At 38.9% G+C, this 20,991-nt stretch overlaps 1 protein-coding gene across 6 annotated transcripts in view; it reads right to left on the bottom strand.

Moving 5' to 3' along the window:
* RETREG1 (reticulophagy regulator 1) overlaps window positions 1-20,991 on the bottom strand; it is a 114,293-nt gene that overhangs the window by 30,836 nt on the left and 62,466 nt on the right. For all 6 annotated transcript variants that reach the window (XM_050937505.1, XM_050937503.1, XM_050937502.1 and 3 more), the window contains one exon: window positions 2,180-2,306. In XM_050937505.1, the coding sequence (XP_050793462.1) occupies window positions 2,180-2,306 (127 nt within the window). The remainder of the gene's footprint in view (window positions 1-2,179; window positions 2,307-20,991) is intronic.

The raw sequence follows: 20,991 nt of genomic DNA on the forward strand, positions 1-20,991 counted from the left end.
AGGTTGCTGTGGCACTAGAACAGCCAGCTGCTGGCTGTTCTGGTGCCACAGTGGCCTCTAGCGGGAAAAAGGCAGAACTGCAGCACTTCTGAGGCAGAATGTATTTTCTGAGGAAAAATTATGTGGCACACATGAATTGTGTGTGTACACAGTGGTGCAAAATTCCCTCAGGCATGCTTAATGATAGATGTGACAGAATGTACCAGGCCCTTCTGGACTCCAGCTCGAGGCCCCACTCCTCTGCTGCACCCTGCCCCAGAAAGGAGCAACATGCAAGGAAAAGACCAGTGAAGTTGGGTCTTCCAGGCCTGCCTAGAGAGATCTCTTGGAAGCAGCCATATTGGAAACTACAAAGACCTGGTCCTCTAAGGGCTAGAAAGTCTAGTGACAGCCAATCAGTGCCCAACAGGTTCAGATAACATTTGATGCTGGGCCTTAGTAGGGCAGTCCCTGGGTGGGAAGGTGTTCCTCTTTGGCCAAAGGAGTACTAGCCAGGGTACAACTCAGCCCTCACTTGCGCAGTTGGGTTTGCAGGGAAAGAGGAACCTGAGAAGTCTGGTACTGGGATATTGGTGAAGATAAAGGGGCCAGATGGGAAGAGGTCTAGGGAAGTGGCAGCAACAAATGTAACTGAACAGTATGTGGCTGCTGTTTATACGGCCTCTAGGTTGGAACATAGAGTAATGGGTGGATCCACCAGCAAAATAGCATCAACCCCAAGAAATGGGAGGCGGGGGGAGAAGCCTAACCTAAGCCCCATGAAGGGGACAGGTCTTGCTTAGAAGCCCAAGCAAAGGGATGAATTTAAAGGGCCCAATGCTAGGGCTAAAGACTCTGGTGAGGGTAGACAGACCCTTTTGTTGGACTCTGCAAGATGTTCAGTCTGACTGTGTGACTTGGCTGGAGGTCCAAGCCAAAGAAAACTGGCAGAGACAGGCAGATAGCCTAGAGGGGGTGCCAGGAGCAGCAAAAGGACTGAAATACTACACTCAGCCACAAAGAGGTGCTCAAGAGATAAGTGCCCCTACCCCCCCGTGCAATATGGTTATTGCATGGCATCAGTAAACGGCAGATTAAAGCTGAATTTCCATACCTCATATGATTGGGTTTTTTTTCCCAGTTTAATCTTAACTTTGAATTTCCTGGGTTTATATTTGTTTCTAGGATAATCACAACTTCCCTATAATGTATTTTACCCTATGCTATTGATATACACTCTCAACCTTACATTCTTACTGTACTTTTAATCTGGGAATATATAAACTCATTTTGTTACATCGGAGAGCATTCTTTCCAGGAAAAATCTCAATGCAAAATCTTGTTATGATCTCAAGAAGAAAATGTAACTTGTCCAAGTAAGTTTGAATGTAAAAAAGAAAAAAAAATAGTGAAATTCCCGAAGATACAAGCAAAATCTACAATGTTCACTACAGTTGCCATGATACACTATTCCACTATCAATGCTGCTCATGCTACTCTTATCTTGTTTAATTGAGAAAAGATCAGTTCAGATCTGGCCAAAAACAACAGTACTCTGCCAATAGAAGAAGAGTATTATACTCCTGCTTGCCTTTATCACTCATGTGTTTTCTCGGAAAAACTATGCTACATTTGTAGGAGCAGATAAATGATAGCACTATGATATAGGTAGGATCCTCTCATATCATAATATTAGGTGCTATTTATGTAATACTTGAGTAAAACTTTCTGAAAATCAATTAAACCTATTTTAAAAAATAATACATAAATTTATAAATGATGTAGGATTTTTTCTGTTTTTGTTAAAGCTATTATTGTGATCTGATCTTTCTGATGTCTGTACCCTAGGGAGACAGATGGAATTTCCACCAGGAGCTCCAGAGCAGTGCATCCCATAGCCACCCTGGTCATGTCATATCCTGCCCTAATTCTGGTGTTACACAGTGGCTGGCGAAGAGTCCAGCAGCTAAGGGAGGAGGGGCTCTACTGCCATAAAACTTTCCTCTGGGCAACTTTTCTGCTACATGGAGTCTCCCTTACAATCCATACAGGAAGAAGCTAGCACAAACCCTGACTGAATCTAGCTTAGTGTCTTCATTTTAGCAAATTTACATACTATATTATCAAACATAGTTTGCTGAGACAGAACACCTCCTGATAAAACAGGATAAAGATATTGAGCTTACTTTATTGAACTTACCTTGCCAGGGTTTTTCTCTTTGAAGTGGGACATTTCTTGAAGAAATAGAAATAAATTCACCAATGCATCTACAATACATTGGTTTATTCTGGGCCTGTAGTCATGTTTGGAACTGATGACTTCCCAGCTGAGTATAGAAAAACAAATCTTTAGTTACAAGTAAAACTGAGAAGGTATTGCTTTTATGGAATATTTTGCTCTTATTATTAATCTTTCATACTATTTCTGGAAGAAAAGAAAAAACACTAAACAGAATCTGACCATTTTGAAAACTGATGTCCTCCATTTATCCTACTGCTACTGCTATAGAAATCCATAGTGCTTATTATCCCATATTTTCTGGCTAATGAATTACACAATGATCACGAAAGCTTATGCTCAAATAAATTTGTTAGTCTCTAAGGTGCCACAAGTACTCCTGTTCTTTTTGCAGATACAGACTAACATGGCTGCTACTCTGAAACAATGATCTAATTAAGTCTTGTGGAGTGAGGTGCAAGTCAAGATTATTATTTGTTATATTGTTAAATAAATATTTAAATAAATAACCACAGTATTCTCTTGTACACAGACAACTCAATTTAAAGATTACAAGCTGGCAGGCACCAATTATTTCATCAGACTACTTTCTACAGTTTTTTCCTCTGGACATTCTTTCCTAACATGTTTGCAAACCACCACTCTATTTACTCTAATTATATGGTACATCCTTTCCTCCCACCCTTTCTCTGCATTGTCTATTTAGATTTAAACACGTAGAGGGGGTATTATTGTCTCTTATTTTATGTTTGCACCGTGCACAATAGAACCTCAAACCTGGCAGAGTCTTTTAGATGATATTGGAATACAAACAATTAATAATAGTTAGCCACAGTGATGAAAAGCCTAAGCTAAAATTTGGGAAATCTCTATGTACAGTCGTCAAACACATGCAGGTTCCTTAGCTTCAGAATCTTTCCACAGCTTGACTGTGTTTTGAATAATAAACTACTTGTACTCTTGCTTATAGCAATATCTTACACTCTTTATCAATACATTCTCTTATTGAAACTACATAGTTAAACAGACCTAAAATAAATGATAGCTCAGTTCTGTGTAATATATTTCTAGGTCCCTATAAACAATCACAGCTGGAATCATTGCTTATTAATGCTGGAAGCATTAATTTCAAAGTCTAGATCCACATCTGCCTTACACAACTAAGTAAACACCAAGTTTGTGTTATTGGTTTTTCCTTTTAAAAAGAACATTATCAGGGCATTTGTCATACATTTAAAGCCATCTTGTGTGCCATTTAATGTGGTTCATTTATTGTATAATATTCTGGTGGGTATTTTTAGCATGCAAATGAGAAATTTTTGGCAAATTTGAGAAATCTTTATCAGATTTATTTTTTTATCCTAAAACCAAAGCCATCTGCTGAAGGGTTGAGGTTTAAATCTATTTTCTTATTTTTTCTGTTTGTTTATTGTGCAGGCACCCTAATTTATTATTGTAGGGTTGCTCAAGAGAACAGGCCTATGGCTATTTTTATTTTAGATTTTTTTTTTAAGAACCCATATATAGAAGAATTAGAACCCATATAGAACTTGCAGAAAGATGTTAGGGAAAAAATAACCACAAAATAGATCTAATTTTTGTCCTAGCAACCTATACAACATTTTAAGTGATAGCCTGTTTGCTTTTAATTTTCGCTTGGAGGAGTGCATGAACACAGGAAACGGTGGCAAACAGAATGAACAATTGGTACTGGCCTATATTATGTCCTATTAATGTAAAAGACGTGCCATCACATATATATCTAGAAGCTGAATTACATGTCCCACTTTAGGAGAAAGGGAGTTGGCAACCAGATCAGTGACTACGCAGCACAGCATTGATCAGACTGTATGGAAGTAACATGTATACAGTACTACAGTTCTTTTACTTTGACACTCAATCTATTAAGTCTAATGCATTACTAGGAGATTGCCAACAACAATCAACAAAAACTTTTCTATTAGCAGTAATAATTCTTTTGGTCACAGATTGGTTTCTCTTTAGTTTAACCTAAGAACTAGATAAAAGGAGGATGGGGGGAAAGAAAATCTCTCATACTAGACGCACAGCGCTAAATACACAAATTATAGGCTCAAGGAGGGGGTCTCTAATATCCTGGGACCGACACTGCTACAGCAACACTGCATAATACTATAAGCTGTCAAACACAGGCCCCTCTTTCCAGATGATTGTTCTACCATTCAGTTGGAAGAGGAGACTTTCTTAGCTAGATAGCAAAGACAAACTACCATTATTTTCAGTTTTTCATACCATTCAGAGTAGTAAAAAATCGTAAGATTTCACTGTAAGAGCTATACTGGCTCCATTTTTGCTATTTAAAATTCAACTAGCATGAACTTGGAAGGCAAATGTACTCAAAACGGACCCCAAAACATTTGTCCAATTTATTTGGGTTGGTATACTAATATAAAATATTTTTAAATGATTTCAAAATGGATTTTAAAGAAACAGCTTTACTGTTAAAAATTTCAAATCATTAAGAAATTTTGAAATGAATGTGGTTCTTCCAGAATATTGCACTGTATTAACTTGTTCAGCCTTTTTTTATTAGTGTCAGTGGATTTAAAACTTGCAAACGTTTTCCTGTATTGATTGACTTTTTTAAGCTGAAAGCTGGTTAAATAACAAGCTGCTTTGGTCTCATTCTCTGTGTAAAACCTCATATGCCTAATTAAAAATTGTATATTGTTTTAAAATTACTCTTTAGTCAGTGTGTTAGGGAGTTAGTGATGAGCTAATATTCACTCTTAATTGCATATTGTTGTCATTATATTTTATAATATGAGACTGTCTTGCATCAGTATAAAATGTGAATAAAATGACAAACTATAAATAAGACTTCAAAGTGTTTTGCAAGCATTAATTTAAGCTTATTTGTACCCTTGTGAAGTACTGCTGATATTTAAAAATATGCAACAAAATAATTAAAGCTATAGAGACGGTTTTGAAAACACTATTCAGTACTAATGTTATATAGGCACTTATCTACATCAGTAATTAACCTCCAACAATAAGCAACAAAACTAATTTAAGAGAGAAATTACTATGCTATTAGGCTTTATAAATATTAATATATGGTATACAGTTGCAGTCTCACAAGATATTGTGGCTCGGAGCCCACTCACAATTTATTAGACTTAAAACAGAAAATAGCAGCTGAATAGCAAGCTGTGCTTTCTGCATTCTACCATTCTTTTCAGATGGAGAGATAGGGTGCTGGTTGTTGGGGACTCTCATCTGAGTAGGATGGAGGCTTCCATCTACCAACATGATATGATGTCTTTAGATGTGCACTGCATGCCTGTAGCACACATCTGAGATGTTATGGAAAAGTTGCCAAGGTTCATGTGTTCCTCTTACCATGCTGTTCATCTACACTGGCACTAATGATACTGCCAGGTCTGACCCCAAGTAGATCAGTGACTACAGGACTCAGGAAGCAAGAGTGAAAGGGATGAGAGAAGTAGGTTGTCTTCTCACTCATCCTCCTGGTTGAAGGTAAGGGCCCAGGCAGCGACATGCACATCCTGGAGATGAATGAATGGCTGCATGGATGGTGTCGATGGGAGGACTTCAGCTTTCTCGACCATGGCATGCCGTTCCAGGAGGAAGGTATGCTGGGAAAAGATGGGCATCTACCTGACCAAGAAAGGGAAGAACATATTTGCATATCGACTTGCCAACCTAATGAGAAGGGCTTTAAACTAGGTTCCAGGGGGATGTGACAAAAGCTAACAGGTAAGCATAAAAAGAGGCCATCTTAATAGAGGACTAGATATTGAGAGGGGAAAAGAACATGAAAAAACACAATAGGATCATAGGAGAAACAAGAGGGAAATCAGTGGGGGGAATCTGCTCAACATCTCAGATGTTTATACACAAATGCAAGGAGTATGGGGAACACACATTAAGAACTGAGAGTATTCATCCATATGATAAATTATGACAATTAGTACCACAGAGACTTGGTGGGATAAGTCTCATGACTGAAATATTGGTATAAAGGTCTCTAGAACAGTGCTTGTAGCCAAATGACTCAGTGCTTACATCAGAGGTGGGCAAACTATAGCCTGTGGGCCACATCCAGCCCATGGGACCCTCCTGCCTGGCCCCTTAGCTTCTGGCCCGGGAGGCTTGCCCCCGGCCCCTTCCCCGCTGTTCACCCTCCCCCGCAGCCTCAGCTCACCCTGCCACCAGGACAATGTGCTTGATGGTGAGCTGTGAGCTCCTGGGGCAGGGTGTTGTGCGGTGGCGACGGCGTGGCTGGCTCCAGGCAGGCCAGCCACCAGTGCTCCAGGCAGTGCAGTAAGGGGGCAGGGAGCTGCGGGGGGTGGTGTTGGCTAGAGGTCAGGGGACTTTGGGGTGGTGGTCATGGGGTGGGGGTGTGGATAGGGGTCAGGGCGGTCAGAGGGCAGGGAACAGGGGGTTGAGTGGGGGAAGGGGTCCCATGGGGACAGTAAGGAATGAGAGGAGGGGTTGGATGGGGTGGCAGGGGTTACGGGGGCAGTCAGGGGACAGGGAGATGGGGTGGTTGGATGGGACAGGGGTCCCAGTGGGGCTGTCAGGAATGAGAGGACGGGTTGGATGAGGCGGTAGGGGGCAGTCAGGAGTAGGGGTTCTGCGAGCAGTCAGAGGACAGGGTGTGTGTGTGGGGGGAGGGTGGATGGGGCAGGGGTCCTGGGAGGGCAGTTAGGGAATGGGGGGTGGGGGGGTTGGATGGGGCAAGAGTCTGTGGGGGGGAGGGGGGACGCCATGACCTCCTCCCCTAAACAGCCCTCCATACAATTTCCAAAACCCGATGCGGCCCTCAAGCCAAAAAGTTTGCCAGCCCTGGACTAGACAGAAGAGTAGATTGGCTCCAGGCATAGAAGCATAGCACAACAACTTGGCTTACCTGGCAGTTAAACAATGGGCGACACTATGGAGAAGCGGGACCCCAGACAAATTTGAAAATATCTGGTCTGAATTTTTAGAAATCTTTGATTAATTCCTAGCAGATGGAAATGACAATGTCATTCTCCTTCTCTGTCCCCGCTCCCATTCCTTTACTGTTTTGTTCTCCCTTTATTTTTTGGGAGAAATTCGGTATATATTATATATATTAAAAACAATGACCACCACCACCACATACAAAAAAAAAAACTAAAACCCCAAAAGAAAACAAAATCCCAAATCCTAAGCCAAAATACAGCTACTAAAACTAATTTTTTTCATTGATACTCCAATCTTATCAATCCCCTTTCAGTCTCATCAGTGACTTCCCATTTCAACCATGTCGAATTCTAGCTCCTCATGCTCATGTTCAAAGCCTTGCACATCTTGTCCCCACCTGTATTGTGGTTCTCATTGCTCCCTTGTCCCTCTGCTTCTCTCTCTTTACTGCTCCTTTCTCCAAGTTATGGGTTTGTACTGTCACTCAGGTGCCTCAGACACTTGGAACAGCTTTTCACTTTCTCCTCCCCAAGCTTCCTCTTCTTAAACCCACTTCCTAATTTCTGAATCCTTTATGAGTCTTTCATATTTAACTCTCTTCACCAATAATCTCTGTACACCAGAGTGTAGTCCCACTGAAATCAATTGGATTATTTGAGTTATGTACCTACTTAAGTGTTTGCATCATCAGGGCCTTAACTTTCAATTTTTTGGTTTTTTTTTTTTTACTACAGTGGTTTTGTAAAATGTGACATATTCTCTCTGTTGTAGCATTAAAAAGCAGACATTTATAATTTAGTTCCTTATACATTTTAAATCTGAAGTTGCAACAGCAGTTTTTCAAATTAGTTTTATGAAGTCTTGACCTGATTTAAATCAACTAAAAAAAAAAATAAAAAAAATGTTTTAACTCATTTAGGTTGCTCCGCCCAGCCGTACAGGCTCAGTTCCCAGGATTACTGTTACTTGCCTTGACTCTGGTCAAGGAAGGGGATGCATTTGTATGTATCTATGTTTGTAAAGAACTACTTAAATGTGCTACTCAAATGACTAATCAAACATTTAAAAGTTACATCGTATTTCCACCTTCCCCAAAATACGATACTAATTAAAAATAAATAAACAAGTGAAAACACTACCAGGAACTAACAGACATGAAAGCAGAATGCCACTAGAAGAACTCTCCAACATAACGTTAATGATCTCTAATTATTTTGCAGACAATCTGATTTGAGGAGTAACAAAAAGGATGGCATGCTCTATACATCAACATTACTTAATATTTAAATCCAAGCAAGAATCAAACTAAATATAGTACTTCTAAGTCTATATGTATGTTATTTCTACACATTGTACTGTCTCACCTTTTCAGCTTACTTGTCTCCTTATGTTTGACTTTGTAAAATCCAATGTATGTTTTACATCAAACAATAAAAACATTGGTTGACATGTGTGGCTCAGTGGTTAAGGCAGGACTCTGATGTGCAGTGTGACCTTGGCAAGTCACCATGGGCAACCTCTGTGCTTCAGTTTGCCCATCTGTAAAAAGGGTGTCATAATATAATGTATCTTCCTCACAGATGTGCTGTGAGGCTTGAGTAAGATTCCAGGTCTGGCACGATGTGTCACTCTGAAGCCTAGAATGTCTATTAACTCAGTGTGAATTGATGGAAACAGCTACATGGTTGAGAATATCACGAGGGTCAATCATCACTGGGATTCGCGGTTTGTTACCATCCAATTTTTAAATTCTCAGTTTGGCTTTTTTACATATTACGGAAGATATCCATACCATCACAGCATGGACTGTCACATACTTAATGTTGATACAACACTTTACACATACAAAAGATTTTTCCATCCGAGGTTCTGGAAGCATTAACACAGAAATAATGAAGTGCAACATTCATTACAATGACTATGCTACAATCCTCTCTGTACGAGACACTGTTCTGATGTGTGTGTGGGATGACTCCCTCAGTGAAATCACACCTTACAGCAGGGACCAGCAATCTTTGGCACGTGGCCGGTCAGGGAAATCCGCTGGCGGGCTGGTTTGTTTACCTGCAGCGGCTGCAGGTTCGACCGATTGCAGCTCCCACTGGCCACGGTTCACCATTTCAGGTCAGTGGGGGCGGTGGGAAGCAGCGGCCAGCACATCCCTCGGCCTGTGCTGCTTCCTGCAGCCCCCATTGGCCTGGAATGGTGAACTGCGGCGGGAGCTGCGATCGGCCGAACACTGCAGACACTGCAGCAGACACTACAGGTAAAGAAACCGTCCTGGCCTGCCAGCAGATTTCTCTGACAGGTCGTGTGCAAAAGGTTGCCAATCCCTGCCTTACGGCATGGTTTTAGTGAACTTGTACTTTTTCCTTTGTTTTCTATAAAATGTATACTTTAAATTTAAAATCCTTCAGCATCCTGCACAACTTTTTTCTGGGTCTTCCTTGTGGTCTCAGTCTTGTAACTACTAGATCTAATGCCCTCTGACCACAGTGCCCTCTGTCTCGTCTCACATAACACAACCATCTCAGTTAATACTCCCTCAGCTTTTGAGTGATGGGGGCCACCTGTATCATGGCTTGTACTGTTTCACTTCATAGCCAATTACCTCTCATCTTAGTCAGCATCCATCTGAGCATCCTCATTTTGGCAATGTGAAGTAGTAGTAGTTCTCTCTTTCTCGATGGTCAGCATTCCTACATATACATACGTCATGGCTGGCCTAATCAAGGTCTTACACACTTTGCTCTTTAGTTCACTTGACATAGTCTTATTGCAGAGAATTCCTGACAACTCCCTCCATTTGTGCCAATAACTCTTCATACAACTACCAACATTCACAGTCCCATTATAGCTCAACACTGAACACTGTTGCACACCAGATTCTCATTTTACTAGCCTCTCGTCCCTCTTAATGAAGCATCACCAGTATTGCCTCTGTTGTTCGCTGATTCATAAACCGTTTTCTTTTAATCTAGCCCTCCATAATTCTAGATCCCTTATTTTAAAATAATATTTAAGGAAATATAGTGGTATTTTTTAAACATACAAATAACTAAAGATTCTACCAACTACTTGACTTTTTGGGCTCTCAATGTAGGATTCCAGGAGAAGAGGAGATTTAGGAACATCTGAGTGGAAAGGTCTCTCTTCCCCCCATTCTTTATTTGCTCAATCTTGCCATCTGGCCCTGGTCTAGTACCCCTCTGTAAAACAGAACCCACCTCCCTGCTCTCAGTACCCTTCCTTATCGGAACTTGAACAGGGTTTAAGAGTTCAGCAACACCTTAAACATGTTTAACTTAAAGCATGTGAGTAGTTCCATCTGAATTCAATGGAACTACTTAAGTGCTTAAAGTTAAGCATGTGTTTAAATCGCTTTACTTGACAGTGGCTACAGTGCTCAGCAGTTTGCAGGATTGAGCCTGAAATGACCACTAGGTTTTTTATAATAGAGTTATATATGCCTGTACAAGAATGATCCTATGAATCCTTTCATGTCAGTATCTTTATAGAAGTGTTACCTTTTTTGTGTATGCTACCAGATGTTTAGAACTAACAAAAATAAACCACTGTTTTTAATTGCTATTTTTTTCTTCTCCTCATCCTTCTGGCAAACTGCTGCATCATTTCTAAAATTGTGACAAGCAAATGCACAAGCTATCACATAGCTGTAAAAGCAGATGCTTCAACCCATCACTGTCACAAACTCTGGCCAGGAGATTTAGTAGCATTGCATTCTCTGGAAATGACTAATAGTCTCATGCTCTCAGTTTGTATGTAGACATCTGCTCAAGCAAAGACCCATCAAGTTCTTCTTAGAAAGGTCAGTTGATCTCAAGTTACTGATTTAAAAATCTCTACGAGTTGTGCTGGAATGTTTTTAATCACGTGAACATGTTTTATATATGTGTACACACACACCACTCAAAATTACAGCCATGACAAAGCAGAACATGATGTGGCAACTGGAGGATTATAAACACAAACAAAGAGTTAGTAATTACACAGCTTCAAGCCTTTGTAATTTTCCAACAATGATAATCACATCTGCCTTGAGCCTCTGCAGGCTTTGTGGACTAGAAGATGCCATTTAGGACCTACTACTCAAGTTAGTAGAGTTGAAAGTTACATTCCTATAGATCTATAAATTAAAACAATCTATTATTGCAGTCTTTACAAAAAATCAAAATCCAGAGCTCAACAGAGAAGTAAATTCTAAGTAACAACTAGAAAGTCATCAATTAGGACCTTTACAGAGTTTGATAAATATTACAACTAATCGACTAAGAGGCCTAAGAACATTTCTTTCTGGGTATTAGCAATAGTTACAAAACTTGAATAAACAAAAGCAAGTTTGTGAAGTTATATATAAGTAGAAGAGATCCTAGAAAGCACACTTCTTCAAAGCCCCCTTTGCATAAATAAAACTAGATATTTAAAATATTACATCTGCAATTTCTTAACGCCAAAAACTTACAGATGCACACAAGTTTGACATCACATGAAAATCAGTTTTACATGTTATTCAGATAACAAAAATGGCTTCCAGTCCTCCCCAAAAATTTAAATTTCAATATGTAAAATAAAAAAAATTACTTTGAAAAAGCACACTGATTTTAATGTATATTTCTAGAATTAAGGGTTATCAATCATTTTAATTATGTAATGTTAACACCTCTCAAGCAAAAGTTTCTAAAACTTCTATTATAAGGTGGTACAATAGTATTATGTTTACTGTAATAAAAGTATTACAGATTTATGAACAGTACTGAATGTGGTGTGTAGGAATCATTTAGTGCTAAGTAGAAATATCAAGTTTTAAACACCATTTAACTCAGACTGCACATTCTTAGTGATGTATCTGTCTAATTTAGAAGGCTGATTATGTAGTCTAAGTATTTTCTCCTATGCTACTTGGAGATCCCAATGCAATAATTAGGTATATTAAGATATTGAGAGTAATTTGTGTCAGCTGACTATGACAAAGCAAATGGAATAAATTTGTATTTGTGGCATAAATCAAACAGTGGGAGATGAGACAAATATCTATTTTCTTTTAACAGTTTCATAGTGTTGCTTAGTTAGCAAGGAACAAGGCATATAGTCACCACCTAGAAATATACTCTGCCCTCACCCACATGAACTGTTAACATTCTTTGTCCAAAACTCGTGGTTATTAATTTACTCACTATAAACAGTAAGTTTTCTAAAGTGATCTTTATAGTCTCTCTTCCTAATCAGTCCCACCATTGGGCATCCATGTCGGAGTTCTCCTTCACCGTATCTGACAAAAGCAGTCCTGAAGAAAGTCTTCCGGATTTCACCAGCACTTTACATTATAGTCACTATATTATCCATATTTTTTAACACTAATGATCTGGCAGCACCTTTCCTCTCCGTGCAAGGGATTTTCTTTTTACATTGAAGTTAATGAAACTTACTGACCACTAGAAGAAAAGAGCAACATCTCCAAATCCAATCTCTCTAATTAACTACATCTCTTCCCAGTCCAAGCATATCACTACTGTCAAAGCTGCAAAGGCTCTGAATGGATGAATCCCATTAATAATGTACAATGTATTGTAACTTTTTTAATAGTTTACATCAACTTTTGTCCTTGGCTTGAAAAAGTTTTGGAAAAATGAAGGCAAAATTATTACCTACAATCAATGGTAATGTGTATAGAGTGTATGCTCAGGTTAAGTCCAAAAAGACTACTTAGCAGTAAAGGATCAGGCTCCTATCTTAGTCTCTTTTGTCAGATGTAGTTACTCTCAGGAAACAAGTTTTAATGGTTAATAAAGATAATGAATGCATAAAACTGAAATGTACTCAGTAACAAATTTTCCTATTAAATTCAGGTACAAGTAGGACACATTTTGATCAGCAGTGGTGCCAATGATGTTCACTCCCGATAGGTAATGAGATATGTGGAACATTTGATAACTATGATCTGTAGAAGTCAGTACTTTATTAAATGGTGCTCTGAATATACTAATGCTTACAACCATTAAAACTGGCCCACCCTAGAGGAAAAGAAAACAATATTTGAGGAACAGCATCTTTTTGTGTTGAAACCTCTCTGTTGTGGATCAATGTTATTATTTTAAGCAAATTCTTACACATGCTTTCATCAAAGCAGCTTTTTTCATGATAAAAGAGTTGAAGAGTGCTTTTTCTAGAGTTCTTTTGTGTTGGTAAATGATAAACAAAAGAAATAGTATTTTTCAGCTCATCTCATACAAGTACCATAGTGCAATCTCTTTATCGTGAAAGTGAATTTATAAATGTAGATTGTTACATAACAGCACTCAAAAACAAAACAATGTAAAACTTTAGAACCTACCAGTCCACTCAGTCCTCCTCCTTGTTCAGCCAATCACTAAGAGAAACAAGTCTGTTTACATTTACAGGAGATAATGCTGCCTGCTTCTTATTTACAATGTCACCTGAAAGTGAGAACAGACATTCACATAGCACTTTTGTAGCTGGCATTGCAAGGTATTTACCTGCTAGATATGCTAAACATTCATATGCTCCTTCATGCTTTGGCTACCACTCCAGAGGACATGCTCCCATGTTGATGATGCTTGTTAAAAAAATAATGCATTAATTAAATTTGTGACTGAACTCCTTGGGGGAGAGTTGTATGTACCCTGCTCTGTGTTTTACCCGCATCCTGCCATATATTTCATGTTATAGCAGTCTCAGATGATGACCTAGCACATGGTGTTCATTTTAAGAACACTTTTACTGCAGATTTTACAAAATGTAAAAAAGGTACCAATGTGATATTTCTAAAGATAACTACAGCACTTGACCCAAGATTTAAGAATCTGAAGTGCCTTCCAAAATCTGATTGGGATGGGGTGCGGACCATGCTTTCAGAAGTCTTAAAAGAGCAACACTCTGATGCGGAAACTATAGAACCCGAACCACCAAAAAAGAAAATCAACCTTCTGCTGGTGGTATCTGACTCAGATGATGAAAATGAACATGTATTGGTCTGTACTGCTTTGGATTGTTATCGAGCAGAACCCATCATCAGCATGGATGCATGTCCTTTGGAATGGTGGTTGAAGTATAAAAGGACATATGAACCTTTAGTGCATCTGGCACGTGATATCTTGCAACGCCAGCTACAGCAGTGCCATGTGAACGCCTGTTCTCACTTTCAGGGGACATTTTTTTAATTGCTTGACAACCCTAATTATAAGTAAAATAAATAGCTCTGAACAGTCCTGATCTACAAGTCTTTTCCTTTCAATAGCCATGCTATTTAATGTAGACATTTCATAATTGCATATAGTACTGGTCCTCAGTTCAAGAAGTTGGTGTACTGCTGCTCCTACATTAAACTCTGAATGAACATCTTCATTAGGTGTAGAAACCAAGCGAGTGTCTATTTATTTGGTATAAGTAATAATACAAATTTCCTTTCCTCTTTTACCTTGTGAATCTTTCCTGGAAATAAGGGCATCAGAGGATATGTATACATTAGTTGACGTAATCTGGGACATCATATTGACTAAAGCCTATTTTTTCTGGTAGCTGAAGACTCTAAGTCCTGTATTCAAAATTTCCGATTATCCACTGGAAGATTCTGAATGTGGGTTTCACTTGCTGATGAACAATTTGTCAGCTTAACAAATCCACACTCTCATTCAGATACTCTAGTGTCTGTATCCCTTACGGACTGCACATCCATTTCTTACTCAAAACAATGGCTTTTTTTGGTTAGAGAAGTTTCTTTTACTTTTCTTCACAGTTTCCAGGAGATGACTGTAGTATTTTATTACATGATTAGCATTTGACGATCCTGGATGTGTTTTTCAGGGGACTGTACTGCAGATCTGATGGTATAGTACATATGACTCTGTACCTTCCCTGTTTCAACCACACATATATTCATGTTTGATCTGTGTACTAATACGCTACCTCGCTTACTCGTTAATGCTGGCATTTGTTGTGCTTATTTTCTCTCTAAGATTGGTAAAGGAATATCATGTCTCAGGAGAGCTCTTGAAAACTACTACTCCTGTAAAATGAAGAACTTGCCTGGCATTGCTAGTTGAGAGTCAAATCTTTCTAAAGTAGATGATCAAACTGTTAGTGTTATTCTTCCAAGTTGTTTTACAATACTGAGGAAACCCTTATCTTGGCCTGTGGCTAGAGATATGACTTTCTACAATTCCATGACTTGATTTGGAGATATTTTGACTTTCCTCTGATGTCTTTCTCAAAACTGATAATTAAACTGTAATTTAAAATTTCTTGGAGAGAATCCTATCCTCTAGTTCCTCAACACACATAGCTTGCTCTAATCTGTGTAAGACTTATTGATAGATGAGCTACATAAATTCCAGTTTAAATGTTTTGTGCATTTCAACTACCATCCCATATGTCTGCAAACACAGACCTGCTTTTTGGAGCAAATTTTGATGGGCCAGCCCTTACATAAAAGATTGCTTTAGACTACTGGTTCTACATGCCTCCAGTATCTCTTAGATATAGTCGATCCTCTAGTCTAGGATTTCCAAGGAAGAGGATGATCAATAATACAAGGCTCCTAGTATTGAGGTAATTTTAGAAATAATGTGTAATATGACACTGTAGCCAAATGTTATTCATTTGAAGTCCTGATTCTGCCAAATCACAAAATAAGCATTTCAGTGTTAATATATAAGACACCAAACTGGACAGTCTTTACGCAAAAGAATAAATGTGCACAAATCAGACATCAAGAATTGTAACATTCAAAAACCAGTAGGAGAGCACTTCAGTCTCCCTGGACACTCAATAGCAGACTTAAAAGTGGCCATTCTTCAACAAAAAAACTTCAAAAACAGACTTCAATGAGAAACTGCAGGACTGGAATTAATTTGCAAATTGGACACCATCAAATTAGGCCTGAATAAAGACTGGGAGTGGATGTGTCACTACAAAAAGTAATTTCCCCTCTGCTGATACTCACACCTTCTTGTCAACTGTTGACTTGTCAACTGAGAATAGGCCACTTCCACCTTAATTGAATTGGCCTTGTGAGCACTCACCCCACACTTGGCATTGTTAGCACTGACCCCCCACTTGGTAAGGCAATTTCCATCTTTTCATGTGCTGTATATATCTATATCTATCTATAGATATACACACACACACACATATACACTGCTTACTGTATTTTTCACTCCATGCATCTGATGAAATGGGTTTTAGCCCATGAAAGCTTATGCCCAAATAAATGTGTTAGTCTCTAAAGTGTCACAAGGACTCCCTATTGTTTTTGCTGATATAGACTAACACGGCTACCACTCTAAAACCATTTGAAACTTGATTTTTATATATCCACAATATGATACTTGCTCTACTGTACTGTATTTTTGCCATTTTGCCAAGCAAGCAGTAGCAGAATTTGGGGCCTTACAGGTAAATTTCCTGTTTGGAGCACAATTTGTGACAGGCTTTTTTTAGTATGTGTTTGTTTACAAAATGTATAGAAGTTGTGCTTCCTTGAACAAGAGTGGTAACAAACAACAGAGGCAACTCCCTTCTTGCAGAACCCTAATATCAGATACCTCTATTTCAGGGGTAGCCAACCTATGGCATGGGTGCTGAAAGCAGCAAGCGAGCTGATTTTCAGTGGCACTCACACTGCCCAGGTCCTGGCCACCGGTCCGAGGGCTTTGCATTTTAATTTAGTTTTAAATGAAGCTTCTTAAACATTTTAAAAACCTTATCTACTTTACATACAACAATAGTTTAGTTATATATTATAGACTTATAGAAAGAGACCTTCTAAAAACATTTAAATGTATTACTGGCATGCGAAACCTTAAATTAGAGTGAATAAATGAAGACTCAGCACACAACTTCTGAAAGGCTGCCGATCCCTGCTCTATCTCATCCCCAGAAGCAGTTCTCTCTCCCCTCCCCCAGGCCTCACTAATGTTTCATTGGCTCACAGACTCTATGCGAGTTTTCCACACTTTTCACCTGGGAGACCTCTAGTCGAAGGCTGCTCACCAAGCTCACATGATTTTGAACGGTGAGTGGGGCATCTATCTATCTTCCTTTTGTGAAGTTGCTCCTCAACAGAGAACACTCAGATCTTCAACTGCCAGACAAAGAAGAGTGCTTTAACTCCCCAAATACCCATAATAACTCTGACTTTAGTTATTGCGTGGTTTTTTCAGCTCTTTGCATGGGGAATTTTATACTTCAATGCCCCTTAATCATAAAATCATAGAAGATTAGGGTTGGAAGGGACCTCAGGAGGCCATCCAGTCCAACCCCCTGCTCAAAGCAAGACCAACCCCAACTAAATCTGTGAGAATGGTACTTCTCCTGGGTCTTCATCCTCCTTTGAGCCCCTTTCCTCCCTTGGACACCTTGGCCATCCCCATTCCTTCTTGGGTCTTCTGGTTCTGCTTTTTCCATGGAGGCATCCCACCATCCTTTGATTGAGTAGACCAGGTACTATGTCACTCCAGCCTGCATCATTCCAATATGTTCTTGCATGGTTAATGTGCAAGCCATTAGCAACTTTTGCCATAACAGTATTATCATCGTCATATGTTACGGCCATATAATCAAACCAGTTATTCTGCCTTGTAAACATTTAGTGATATGGTCACGTGACCATGCCCTTGGCCATATCAAATGAATAACACTTCCAAGCATTTGATGTAATTACTGAAAATGAGCAACCACTTATTCAAATATCTAAATCTGTGCATTGAATTAAATCTCCAAAAGAATAAACACATTATACTTTATTACTTACTATTAAACACAGGGGAACATCTATTATTCTATTTATGCAAATGCCATGTTTGGAGTAATTATTTATAGTACATAACACTTAGAGGTCTCAACTCAGATTGGAATCCTGTTGTTCTATATACTGAGCAAACACATAGTAAGAGACAGTCCATACCCTACAAAGCTTAAGTCTGAATAAACAAGGCAGATAGTGAGGGAGAGGGGAAACCAAGTCATAGAGAGATCAAGTAATTTGCCCATGTCACACAAAAATTCAGTGGCCAAGCCAGAAATGTAACCCAAGTCTCCTGATTCACAACCTAGTGCCCTAGCCACTGGACCACATTACCTCTCAATAATAAACATCTCTCTATTTTTGGTACAATTGAAGCTTTCAGTGATATAGGCAGTTATATTTCAAATACTTTTTGAAGCACAGCTGTGTTTACACTTCTTGAGCAGTGAGCAATTATAGCATATTTCATAGACTCACAAAAATGGAGGGCTGGAAGTGACCTCGAGAAGTCATTAAATCTAGCCCCCTTTGCTGAGTCAGGACCACAGAAACCTAGACCATTCCTGACAGATGTTAATATTTTTGTGACTTTTTTAAAAAGATGTTATTGAAACTGCTAACAGAGGATAAAATACTAGGTAACTTGAGCACAGGTATCTTGACTATTAGAAGGTGGTTGTCATGGCTACTGGCTTGCGGAAGCTGCTATATACAGTCCTTTTGGGGAGTAAAAGTTAATTGCCTATAAGATCATTTTAAATAAAACAATACATAACAGCTCAACTGGAGAGTGGGGTAAAATATATAAAAATTAGAAACACAGCAGGCCACATAATTCTTAAGAATCTGGGATGTGATTTTCAAAAGTGCTCAGCACTGGCCTAACACTTCTCTCCTGGAAGTCAATGATAATCACTGACTACTTTTGAAAATCCCATCTTTAGTGTTTAAATTTGGAGTGGACTGAATATGACCAGTGAAAAATATCTTCAGAGTCCTTGTTCTGTGGGCACTTGGCCTGTGCAGAAATGCCATTACCCTCTTTCTCAAATGTAAAAGCAGCAAAGAATCCTGTGGCAGCTTATAGACTAACAGACATTTTGGAGCATGAGCTTTCGTGGGTGAATACCACATGCATCCGACGAAGTGGGTATTCACCCACGAAAGCTCATGCTCCAAAACATCTGTTAGTCTATAAGGTGCCAGAGGATTCTTTGTTGCTTTTATAGATCCAGACTAACACGGCTACCCCTCTGATACTTTCTCAAATGTAGCAAGCATTTACACCAAAGTTACTCCATTACCTCTCAATTCATTTTAAAATCCATTTCAAAACTGCCCCTTTTAAACCTCTAAAATGAATTGCTCCAATCTACCGAACAAACCTCTCTACTTCTTTCTGTTCAGCTAGAAATTATCTACTTTGATTGTTCACACAATCTTAGCACTGTTGGTGCAAGAGCTTTCTCCTGCTATCTGAAACACCCTTCCTGTTTCTCTGTATACCTCTCCATCTATCAAAGGGTGCCTGAAAATCACATTCCCCCCCAAAACAGCAGAGGAAATCCTAAACTAACTGTATTTAACACTCAAAAGCACTGACAGATACAGACTGTTGGAAAACTATATACACCTCTACCTCGATATAATGCTATCCTCGGGAGCCAAAAAAATCTTAGCATGTTATAAGTGAAACTGCATTATATTGAACTTGCTCAGATCCACTGGAGTGCGCAGCCCCTCCTCCCCCCGGAGCACTGTTTTACTGCATTATATCCGAATTCGTGTTATATCGGGTAGTGTTATATTGGGGTAGAGGTGTACAACATAAAACTAATATAACCATGTGATAGAACTAAAATAAGTGTTTTCCCCTGTACATGCTCAGTAGTTATTTTCAAATGTTGATCTAAAATTTATTCAAGTCAGGCTAAATGCCCAGAAAAATCCACTGGTAAAAATGATGCCCTTTTTGCCAAGACAAAATGGCAAATCAAACCAGAAAAACCCCTTTTTGTCCCCTTTCCCCCCCAACTTCTATAAACACCTGAGTCTTTTTTAAAATATAAAAACAGTTCCCAGTCTGAGAATTTATAAAACAGAAAACTGGGAAATTCATGTTACTGAGTCCAGTTAAAGGGAAAGAAAAGAGAAAACAAATACTGCACTTCAGCCTGGAGGGATATGTTAGGTATAGATGGAGGCGGCAAGTGGGGGTTGGCACAGAGCTGTAATTCCCAATTTGTTGATTACACTGAATTTCCAACTCTTTTGTTCCACTGGAGATGCACAAAGGGTGGGAACCAGGATCTAGGCCAATGAATTCAAGGCGTGTTCCAGGAATTCATTATGGAAGGAGTGAGCCCTATTAATATTAATGTTTTGTTTCAAGTTCTCTCTTCTCAAATGTTTGCTAACTAAAGCATCAGTTTACAAAACTCTAACAGGTTAAACATTAATTTTTACAGCATTCTCTCTTATCTAATAGCCAAGGCCTCCTTACAACAAATTCTGAACTCCATATGCTGTCCATATACTTCTAGCTTCCTAAACATCAGATTAATCAAAAAGTTTCAGAGTAAGTAGTTAAATCAATTATTTTTCACTGGTGTTAAAACAACAGAGATGGAAAATAATCTCTCTGATCAAAGTGTTCCATTCTCCTGTGCAAGATAGTGTCCCCTCATAAGACTGACGTGATATAATGAAAAAAATCACTTTTGTTTAACTCCCCCCATATTATTCCTTCCTTGTATAGTAAATATAACCAAATTTTAATAAAAGTACCAGCGAAAGTGTTTTTAATAAAAAGAAACTAAATCGATACTTTAAAATAAAGACTATCAATAACCAATTAGGATTCCACTTTAAAAATAACTATGTTACACTGAGTTACAGTACTTTAAAATCAGATATTTACTGAAGCCCAGATCCTGCCATCGGATCTGTGTGGGCAAACCAATGTGTTTGCACAGAACCCCAATCATGTCACCAGTGATCCACATGGGGAGAGGAGTTTGCCACATCCAATTGCAGA

The sequence above is a fragment of the Gopherus flavomarginatus genome, chromosome 2 (assembly GCF_025201925.1).
Source record: "Gopherus flavomarginatus isolate rGopFla2 chromosome 2, rGopFla2.mat.asm, whole genome shotgun sequence".
Taxonomy (NCBI): domain Eukaryota; kingdom Metazoa; phylum Chordata; order Testudines; family Testudinidae; genus Gopherus; species Gopherus flavomarginatus.